The sequence below is a fragment of the Eptatretus burgeri genome, chromosome 9 (genome assembly GCF_056783735.1).
Source record: "Eptatretus burgeri isolate ZD-2024b chromosome 9, Ebu_testis_v1, whole genome shotgun sequence".
In the NCBI taxonomy this organism is placed as follows: Eukaryota; Metazoa; Chordata; class Myxini; order Myxiniformes; family Myxinidae; genus Eptatretus; species Eptatretus burgeri.
Window position 1 is genome coordinate 42,370,386 of NC_140969.1, and position 11,684 is coordinate 42,382,069.

An 11,684-nucleotide genomic window follows, 5' to 3' on the forward strand; every position below is an offset into this window, starting at 1 on the left:
TCCTTCAGGAAACTTGGCTCCAGGATGTCCCTGAAAATCCATTTCCTACACCAGCACCTGAACTTCTTCCCTGACAACTTGGGAGCAGTCTCGGACGAGCACGGCGAGCGATTCCACCAAGAGATTTCACTCATGGAGACGCGTTACCAAGGGCGGCACAACCCGAACATGATGGGCGATTTCTGCTGGTTCCTGCATCGTGAAACTGACACAGAGCAGCACAAACGCAAAGCCAAATGCCTAAAGCATTTTTAATTACATTCTAGTGGAGTTTTTCTGTAATTTCTATAATTTTGAAGCATTCATGATGAAATAAATGAATAAATGAATTTTTGTAAATTTCATTGAAATCCTGACTTCTAGGCAATGGGAATATTTCTGTTACTGAAAATCCTGACGTGATACAGCAAAACGGTTATGATTTTTGAAATCAGCGTACCCAAATTAGTCTAAATCACTTTACACATCTCCAGTAAAAAATTTTTATTGTTCAGTGTAATTTTGGATAATCTTGATTTTGCAGATGCAGAACTAATACAGAATGTTTTAATGATAATTATGACATAGGTCATGTGGTGTGGCAGCCATACTGGAAAAATGGAAAAACTTTGGACCTCTGTATCTCTGAAACCGCACCAAGGAAAAAATTGAAACTTGGCAAATAGCAAGTACTCCTCATGCGGATTGAGTTTGATTTTTTTTGTTTTTTTTAATGATGTCATTGGTGCCCTCGTTATGACATCATGATTGCATATGTAGAACGCCACATCCGATCAGTATGAAAATTTTTGAGGGTCATCTAGGGATAAAATGGTCCACAGAAAAAAATTTTCATCACGTCATCGGTTACGTGATTCGGCAGCCATGTTGTGTTTTTTTTTTTCTTTAACCTTCAAAAATCTTCTCTGAAGTGGCTGAACAAATCGAGGCGAAACTTTACACGTTTGACCGCCCGCCTGTCCATAAGGAACAAAAGGTTCACCCGTATAATATCGTGGATCACATGGTTGGCAGCCATATTGGATTTACCCTAAAACCGATAAAAATACACCACCTAAAAGAAGTCCTTGCAAGGGTCTGCAATTTCTGATTGCTCTTTTTCTCGTTATTGTTGTAACTGTAACTTGTTATTGAATGTTTTTGTTCACAGCCTGTAAAGTACCTGTATCCACTATCAGCTTAGCTCATGTGGACATCAAACTTTATTTTTACATAAAGAAGGCTCTTGAATTGCTCACTTTATCGGAGCAATTTTTAGCAAATTAATTTTATTTGCATGATTTAGCCAATGTTTCACATCCATATTCTATCCTCACACTTCGGCCATCTTTAATTTTTTTTTATTCACGTTTCACTCGCTTTCAGTTTTGTCTTCACTTGGTTGACTGGATAGTTCCACCACCTGTAACGTAAATTATTTGTATGGATAAATGGTTTACATTATGAAGATGCATGTTTCTTATCAGCAGGGTATTTGACCAATGTTTCTCCGACTCATTCCATGTTTCCAGTGGAAGTTTATGCAGCATTTTGCAGCCCGTGCTCTCTGCCTCATTTTGCTGCCTATATCTCTCTACACAGCCTGCTTTGCCGTCCATTTTGCTATTCTCTCTAACAGGTGGGTTCAGCATAAGCAGTAAAACTATCGAGCTCAAGAATGGACCAATCTGAATTGAGGGCTTACATCTGTGCACACATAATATTGACACAATTACAAACCACCACGGAAGGATTTTCGGTATCAATACCACCCCCATCCTCCCTGTTGCCACTTTCCAATTGTCAGGCATGTCTTACTTAAAGTTTATTTGGAAATTTGCAATTATATTGATTCAATATAGGTTTTTGGGAGCTGTCGAGATCCAGCCTGATACTTTACCTGGATCGATGCCATGTTTTTGTATTGGTTTGTTTGGAGAAAACAAACAACTTTGGGCCACAAAATGTACCTATTCCTGATTTTAGATTTCATTCTGTTTCTTATGATGAAGGTGTTTGCCCAGGTGTAGACATTTTGCCTTGCTTCCAGTCTTTCAAGATGATAAAGAGGCAGTACGAGGAGAGAGTGCCTTGTACACCAAATTAGGGCCTTTGAGCTGTCTACTCTGGATTTTATTCATCACCTGACCATATACTGTCAGACTGGTGTTTCACAGACAGGGCAGTGCATCGAAAGTTCACCATCCATCAGATGGGGGACCGACTGTTAGCATTGATTGCTGGTTTATGTTAAAGACTCTATCGTGTCTCAACAAAGAGCTATTTGACCAGTTTTATGGCGAGTTATCACCAGAACTCTGGGTATATTCCTGCCCTAACTAACTGTTGGGTTCATGAGTATTGTTGCGGTTCTGAAAACCGCATGCCTCTAAGGCAATGGCATCCATCATACAGTGGTCCCCAGACAGTTATTTCATTAATATATGTGCAGTTAGATCTTTCCCTCATGTCTAATGGGTCAAACGGGATGAAGTACGTTGTGTGGATCTCATATTTAGGTCTGATTATATCTCTATCTTCAGTCCAACTCTTTTCCTTTTATTCCTGAAGTAAATCGAAGCAGGCACAGCACTCAGATGGCCGTCTGTGAACACCACAGCAACAACGTCCACCACCAGACTGCACAGGATGCGTGCAACACAGCGATAACCTCCACCCACTGCTCAAGAGGCCAGAAGCCTCAAGCACACGACGGCGCCGCTGGGAGGATGCGGTTTGGAAGGGAATAGTAGAGGGAAACAATAAACGCCAACGCCATGCAGGACACATGCAGCACGTTCTTTTCAACCCTTTTCTGCATCTAATTATTATATCCAATCCTTTCCCTCAATCCATGACACAGATCAGGGCCAGCACCGCGCAACACCACCGCCTGTGAAGATCACGACTGTGAAAGATAACTGCATGCAAAATGGCGGACCCACGCACAGCCCTGTGATAATTAATTTATAATCGTACAATATGGGGCACGAATAGCGCACCTCTTCATTCATGTCTGCGCAATGATTACAATGGCATTTTATCATCGCACAGAACGGGGCACAAATAACGCACCTCTTCATTCAGGTCTGTGTGCTGATTACAATGGCATCTTACCATCACAATGTACGGGACACGCATGGTGCACATCTTTGTTCGGGTATGTGCGTTGGTTCACGACGGCGTCTTGCCCTCGATTCTTCGCTCACCACCATGGCCACAAATATCTCCCGCGGACGGCAGACATCTTCTCGCACCTCCTCGTCGGCACAGCCGCCACCGAGTAGAGGCATGTTGTACGGCCCTGATCGCCCGGGCCGCATGGCATATGGACGAAGAAAGCACATTGATTGGCGCCAACCGCAGTGCGACGGGGGTGTCAGAGCGGGCATGCAGGACCGGCGCAGTCCTTGGCCAGTCGCCAAAGCACGGCCCGGGAGTTCGGTGTGGGGCAATTCATATCACGGGGTTCAGAGCGAGACGATTCCACAGCTTGGCGAAGTATCGCCGGATACACCAGTGAGGCCGCTTCCGGCCATGACGGCCAGGTCATGGCGGCGTCAAACGAATTGGGTGCTCCCATTGGGCCCCGGCCACATCGCTTCGGGGCGGCGCCTCACCCTGCACTGCAGGGCCTATAAATGACAGATCGCGAGGCCGTCCAGTGAGAGTCGTGGTCATGGTCATCTTCATCCTCCTTGCCTGGCTTTGGATCGGTGTCTGTGTGTGCCTGCCTCACGCCATCTTCTTCTTCACACACTCGTTGCTGGCTCCTCCCACCCACCTGACTCCGCCTGCTGCTGCTCCTCTGCCCACTTGCTCTTGACTCCGCCTCTTCCGCCCACTCGCCTCTGGCTCCACCTAAAGTCCCTCACGCCTGACGGTCACACCCATTCTCTGGATCGGCGCAGAGGCTTTGCCGCACCGTAGTCAAGCAGGATACAATGCGCCAACTATGAAGGAGGGATAATTCAGCGGAGCATCCCCCCAAAACTTACTGGGTGGCGCGGTCGGTCAATCGTGCAAGGTATTACGAGACTGTTACAAGATCGTCCAAGGTGTTTCAAGGTAGCCTCATCTCTCCTTTTTGCTCATTATCTCTTCTTCATCAGGTTGTGTGTGTGTGTGTGTGTGTGTGTGTGTGTGTGTGTGTGTGTGTGTGTGTGTGTGTGTGTGTGTGTGTGTGTGTGTGTGTGTGTGTGTCATGGCACCTGTCCTCACTTAAGTTAAGAGTGCAGAAGAATTATATCAGGATAAGTCTGCTCTGTGTCTGCTTTAGTAAGCTGCTTGTTTTGTTGTCACACCACACATTTCTTTCTATCCCTGCTTACACACAACAATAAATGTATTCACTGTGCCACATATTTTTCATCGCCTGCCTGTAATAAATGCTTATGTAGAAATGTTCCCAGCTCGTTTTGTTTTTCTTTCATTGATCCAGCATGGTCCATGTCCTAGCCAAGCTGGGACTTTATTCCCAATGATCCATTCCTTTTAGTCGGTATGTTCCTTGGTAGTGTCGCTCAATTGCATCTAATCCGGTTTGCACAAGGCATACCAAGGGTGTGTCCCCTGGTAATTAGGTCACGTGGTTATTTGTAAGTAACCGATATTAACTGGGTTCCGTGTCACGTGGTTGAGTTGTTGGCATTCACGGTCGGTTTGCGATCTACCGCGTCACGGTGTTATCCATGTGCGACGGCCTGCGATTTCGGGGAGTCTGGTGGGAACCCGAGATTGCTTCCTCCCCCCCCCCCCAGTGGTCTTCTCACCCGACCCCCGGCTGCAACAGTATCGCTGCCCAATGGTGGTGGTTCTTCAATATACTGTTTCAGTATACCAAAGGACCAGTAACGTATTAGAATATGCTATTACGCCACATATGATGGTTCAGCCATGATTCTTCAATTCACCTTATCTGTCTGACTGGTCCCAAAAATGATCCACAAGAGTTGAATGAGTTCAGAGAATGTATGCAGTTTTGCAATTTGCATTTATTTCTCAACTTCCTATTTTAGCTATCTTTGAAATATAATTATTTTAGAATTGTATTCTTTGCTTTGTTCTCTCATATCTGTATTGTGTGTGTGTGTGTGTCAATATCTACAATGATGGAATTTTGAGTGATGTATGTTTTGGTGCATTCTGTAAATATAGATTAAGGGTTATTACTGTTTGTTCATTAGATACCACAAATTAGATAGAGCAATGTTTAGCGAAGCATGTACAACACACAAGTCCCCTAATTGCCAATTATAAATGAATGTATAATCCTTTATGGTAGTCAATTTGTTTTTTGTTTTTTTTAACATGGGTCTCTGGCTCATGGAGGAACATGTATGTAAAGTCATATATAGGACAGAAAGATTAGTCGGCATCTGTGTACTTTTGATATCAATTACAAGGACATTAGTGGGCAATGGATAAATGCATATCATATATGGGATTTAAACCAGGGTTCCCAGCATCATAAGCCATCGGTTAAAATGGGTAACATGACACAGCCCAAACCATTAAAAGTTTTACTCTAATTTACCATTTTCAAAATACGATTTCTTGTACATTCTATCCATAAAACAAAATCTGCATCTTGAGATACCGTTATCATGAACAAAGCGCCCTGACGAGAAAGCAAAACTTGTCCCCTTGCGGTCACGATGCTTATTAAAATTATTTTCTCCACGACATGGTGTTAACCAGTGTAAGGATCTGAGAGGGGATTGGTATCGGCAATCTCTCACCCATGCATTGATTTAAAATTGAAACTTATTCATGTTATCGTTAAATTGGGTTTTGCTAGACATTTCAAGATTTTTTTTTTTTCACTCTAAATCTCAGTGTTTGCCTTACTGCTCAATTTACCTTTGTGGAAAAACTTCACAACACTGGAAAAACTTTGTGAAAAAAAACTGGAAAAACTACTAAGTCCAGAAAAAAAAACTTAAATTAAATAAAATAAAAACTTTTTGCATTTTATTTTTTGATCTGGTGTTGATAAATTGATGTGGTGCAGGCATGATGGGCTGAATGTCCTCTACCTGCATCTAATTTCCTTATGATTCCTTGTGAACACCAAACAGTCTCGTGAACATGCACTTTCCAGTAACTTATGGTGCATTAACCTCACAGATGAATCGGCTTGCTGCTGCATTCTGCTAGATAAATCAATTAAAAACTTTCTGGGGGTGGGTGGGGTGTTTGCTGCTCTGGCTGACCAGTCTCTGGCCCTCTGTTCGAACATTGCAAACTATGTTTATGAATATTAGGCAATCGGGGTTGATGCAGCTTAACATTCGGAAATGTAAGGAGCTTGGGGTGAGTGAGAATAATGAAAACAGGGATGACATGCTTGGGGCAGTCTTGTAGTGTGTGACACAGGATCATGGTATGGTAGTAAATACTGATGGTGAGAAGAGAGCACATTTTGCGGAAGCTGGAGGTAAAGCTAGTATTTGCAGGAAGACAGATTGCAAATAAAAAGTCACTTCTTTAATCTCATATTTTTGGTGCTATATGTATATCATCTTCATCATCATCATTATCATCATAATCATCATCATCATCATCATCTCAAGTTACAATCCTGGATGGGTTGTCACTGTTATGCAGGATTGCTTAAGGGAAAAGGAATAGGCCATTGTGTACTTGTACACCGGACAGACTACAAGTTTGTAATAGATGTGACATGACACTCATAGTGTATTCATTCCACAATAATGATGCAATCAGAAGAACAATTTCAAACTAATTTCACGCTTGAACTCCAAGTGTATACAATTTTGTTTTTGTAAACAGTGTCGAGGTTCATGGAGCAGCTTGAACACAGGATGGATCAGGATGTAATGGAATGAAAAGAATAGTAGAAAGGGAGGGAGGGAGGGGGGTGACATCACACACGAACAGCTAGGATGAGGGACAACATTCAGGGAGACTTGGACAAATAGGGGGGACGTGGAAAAGAATAAGAGAAATGATGGTTCCTAAGAAGGGAATTTTCCCAAGTCCAGAGGGGGAGAAGGGAATTTTTCCAAGTCCAGAGGGGGAGAATTTGTCACTGACAGAAATCCAGGTCAGAATATTGACAGATTGAGTCACAGAAGTCTTTTTGCTGCAGTGAGGGAGACACCTTCACCAAACCAATAAATATCAGCATGGTGATATTTGAAATCACCATGTGTGAGGAAGAGGGAGTTGGGATGGCAGGTTAAAGTTGGTACATGTTGATTGATGATGATATTGATATATATTCATCACTCTTCAGACAGTACAACACAAAGACAAGCATGAGGTGAGAGTGGAGGGGAAGTCGCAGCCAAAGGTACTCTGGGGGTTTTTGGTATGTAATGTCAGTAGACGGACAGGGAGAAATGGAGTTCTTGATATAAAATGCAAACCCCGCCACCAGAACTGGGTTCAGGACAATCGAACCGAAGCAAACAATAGCCAGGGAGAGACACTAAGGAGTTGGGGATGTCCTGTGCGAGCAAGGATTCTGTTGAACAGATGTTCAGTTTATCAGCAGTGGACTGGATTGAGAGGTCTGTCAGTTTGGAACAGAGGCCTCTGATGGATGAGGTCCACACAGGAACAGGGAGGAGGTGCTATTGGTTTGCTTCAGGAATGTGGAGAGTGGTGGGGCAAGGGTGAGGTGAGAAGGGATGGTTGGGTAGCTGAGACAGGGAATGTGGGAGAAGGCAGGGTGAAGGGGAAGCTGAAATTGTGTGAGGTGGGGGAAAAGTTAGAGGGGTGGGATGGGGTGAGGGGAAGCTGAGAAGGGGTGAGGCGAAGTCGAGAGGGTTGGATTGAGGGGGGTTTGACACCATTGAGGGTAGAGGAAATAATTTACTCAGAGACTCATGATGCAAAACACAAATGAAAGTAAATGCTACGAGACACTCGAGGCTCACACTCGTGATAGTCATATACTCTAAGTATGATTTTTACAAAACTTAATAATTGGCCAAAACAATTCCAGGAAATGCTTGGTGTTGGCTTAATGGTTGTGGTGGTGGGATTGGGATCCTTGGATCCAAAGTTCAAATCCCACTCGGTTGTTGAATTAATACCAGGTGGGGTTGACTCTGCCTGTTATCCTTCCGAGATCAGCAAAATGAGTGCCAGCTTGCTGGTATCCTGTGTCGGAGTGGTGACCCATCCAGGATTGTGCCCAATAGCCAAGGAGACTGCCCAGGCAGCATCAACGCTCTGTACAGAGTATGGTCCCAACGGATGGATGGAATTTCAGGAAAGCATCACCCAAGCTTGTATTTATATTTATGGTTGGTTGGGGGGGGGGGGGTTAAATTGAAGAAAGGAAAGAAAAGTGGAGAGATAAGAAAGAGAAAGGAGAAAAGAGGATGGAGAGCATTTTTTATTAAGGGATTGAGGAGAGCGAGATAGAAACGTTCGGGTTGGGATTTTTATATGGATGACATCTGTGGCCTTGAGGGGAGGAAAAGGGTTCATATCAAAAATTACCTATTTTGTGCAACGTTTACGAGATTTCCTCAGTGGATTAGAAGAAGACCTCATATTTGTTGCTACTGCTGTAAAACATTCCCCCCCCCCTATAATCTTTTGCTGTATAGTATTGAAGGCTTGATGAACCTCAGTGCCCTTGTGTAATAAGAGTAACCTTGTCAGGATATGTTGTAGCTGTGATATCTGAAGCTCACATGCTTAAACAAAATGAATTTGAGGTGCAAGTTTGTTGATAACAGCCTTGTGTTGAAAGAGTCACCTTGATGAATTTCTCTAATAAAGCATTTATGCTTTATTTATGCTCCCTTCTGAACACTATTTAGGCTTCCTCTGAATATCTTGTGCCCCATTTTGCTGTTACAATTGTGGATACATGATTCAAGAAAGGGGAACTGGAAGCAAACGTTTACATATACTTTGATTAGTACATTTCAGATGTGATTCTGGTGCGAAGGGCTTTTGTATGCATTTCTCACAACAACAGAATTGAGCCATTTCTCAGATTAGATATGATGCCACCTTGGCCTTGCCCTTCATTGTCATTTCATACCAGACAGTGGATTGAGGCCACATTTGTTGCTGACATCATTTTTGCAGTTGTTCTTTTTAAGGCTTTATTTAGCAGATGAGATAGCTTTCTTTGAAGGTGGGAGGCAGTGATGCCTGCTTGAGTGCCATGCTGCCAATCGTTGGCATGCTCCTGTTAACTGTGAAAGAGGAGATATTTTCGTAAACAGAATACCTCAACAAGCTGGTTGACTTTGGGCACTTTTTGACCTTTTTTGTCTCGAAGGGTGAGCTTCATTGAATAGCAAGTTGATGGTGGATATCAACTGACAGTGATGCAGCACAACTGTTGGATACAAAAAAATTACTAATAGGCCAGACCTGCATCCAGACCTGAAACCAAAGTCGAATCGGCTTGTCCTTGTCACCGAACCAACTCATCCACCAAGTTTTGTTTGAACTCGTTGACAACTTTTGAAATATCATGCTACATATCGTTTTTGGCCCCATCTCTCTCAATGGTGAAGGACCATTAAAAAAATTAAAAAATTCTGATATTCACTAAAATCGAATTGATTTGTCCTTGTTACACAGCTGACCTTCCACCAAGTTTCATTCGAATCTGTCCACAACTTTTTGAGAAATCGTGCTATATATCGTTTTTGGCCCCATCTTTTACTGGTGTTGAATCATTTGAAAAATTCTAGTATCCAAATCCGGATCTTCACCAAAATCCAATCATTTTGTCTGTCACATTCCCAAAGTCTCCACCAAATTTTGGCCGAATCCGTCCACAATGTTTTGAGATATCATGTTCACAGACAAACAGACAGACAAGGGTGAAAACATAACGTCTATCCACCTTCAGTGGCAGAGGTCATGAATACAGAACTGTACTCACCAAACAGGCTGATTTTTATGTACATGCTTTGGTGTGCAGCATTACTCTGTGTGGGGTAGCGGTCATCAGTTAGCAATGGCTAAGGGTCAGGAGTGAGCGGCGGCAACTTGCTATGGTAAAGAGCATGTATACAGAACACTGAAGTGTTGCTTGGTGTTTTGGCGGGATTCCTCATCCATCCATACATCCATTGGGACCATCCTTTGTGCACAGCGTTGGTGCTGCCTATGGAGTGTCCTTGGCTTTTGGGCACAATCCTGGACGGGTCACCACTCGGACACAGGATACCAGCAAGCTGGCACTCCTTTTGCCAAGCTCGGAAGGATGAAGGTAGTCAACCCCACCTGGTATTAATTCAACAGGAAGGGGAATTTGAACTCAGGATCTTTGGAACCCAAGCCCACCACCCGAACCATGAAGTGGATTCTCCATAATTCACTGTGATTAGGCAGATGTTCGAAGCCTACATTTTGAAATGAGCATTCATCTTGATATCACCAAATACTGTATTTTACAAATTAACTCTGAATCACCGTTTATATCAAATTTTCGGTGTTGATAGATAAATATTTTAACTTCAAAACCGTTCAAAGTGCACATGTTTAATGCGAGGGACGACTGTGTGTGTGTGTGTGTGTGTGTGTGTGTGTGTGTGTGTGTGTGTGTGTGTGTGTGTGTGTGTGTGTGTGTATAATTCCAGCAATCTGTGTGTGTGTGTGTGTGTGTGTGTGTGTGTGTGTGTCTGTCTGTCTGTCTGTCTGTCTGCGACCGCCGTTTCTCGACAACCGCTGGTCCGATCTAATTGAAACTTGGCAGATATATTGCTGGGGACCTGAGGATGTGCCTTTTCAAGGTTTGATATTAATCAGATAAGTGTTTCCCAAGTTATGGGCATTTATTTACCAACCAATGACAAGACACGTTGCTGCGTAGGCGTGGCCGATGGGGAAGGGAACTTCAGCCGCGTTCCCCATTACGGGTTACAACGTACGGACTTCCGGATAGTGATGACTTCGTGTATTCTAATAATTTCGCGATTTCTTATGCGCATTTATAGATAAACACAATGCCCCAAGTGATGATCGTTTTCATATTAGACGGTGCATAAATTTTTGTAACATCAGAGTGCTGGTATGCTCCGAATCAGGAAGTAATTTTATTTATTTTTTTGCACGAAGGTTTTTTTTTTCTCTTCTCTTCTCTTTGTGTTTTTCATTGCGACGACATTGCGAAAAGGCAAAATACATTCGCGCTAATTGAACAATTGGCCATTAAAACTAAATTGCGAATAATCGTAACTGCGATATGCGAACTTCCGGACAGTGAGGACTTAACTTCCGGACTTCCTGATAGTGACGAGTACTGTACTCTTTCTCGATTTTTTTTCTCGATTCATCGACTTACTGTATTCTTTCTTTCTCGATTTCTGTACTTTCTCGATTTCTTTCTCGATTTTCTTAAACACAATGCCCCAATCCAGTCAGTGACGATTACTGTATTCTTTCTTGATTTTTTTCTTGATTTATCGACTTACTGTATTCTTTCTTTCTCGATTTCTGTACTTTCTCGATTTCCTTCAACACAATGCCCCAATCCAGTCGTCGTTTACGACAGCGAAGGAACGAAGCTGCACATCATGCACGTGCAATGGAATCTAACGAAGTACGAGCTGCTCGCTTGACACGTTACGCAACACGCGTGACAAGGCGTTGTGCAGCTGAAACGGATGAAGAACGAACTGCTCGCTTTGCAGACAACATTGAACGCAAGGCAAGGTGTAGTGCAGCTGAAACGGATGAAGAACGAACTGCTCACT

At 43.2% G+C, this 11,684-nt stretch overlaps 1 protein-coding gene across 4 annotated transcripts in view; it reads left to right on the top strand.

The window, feature by feature from the left end:
* The window catches only part of POMT2 (protein O-mannosyltransferase 2), a 156,439-nt gene that overhangs the window by 41,712 nt on the left and 103,043 nt on the right, over positions 1-11,684 (top strand). For all 4 annotated transcript variants that reach the window (XM_085894961.1, XM_085894960.1, XM_085894963.1 and 1 more), the window contains one exon: positions 1,512-1,618. In XM_085894961.1, the coding sequence (XP_085751087.1) occupies positions 1,512-1,618 (107 nt within the window). The remainder of the gene's footprint in view (positions 1-1,511; positions 1,619-11,684) is intronic.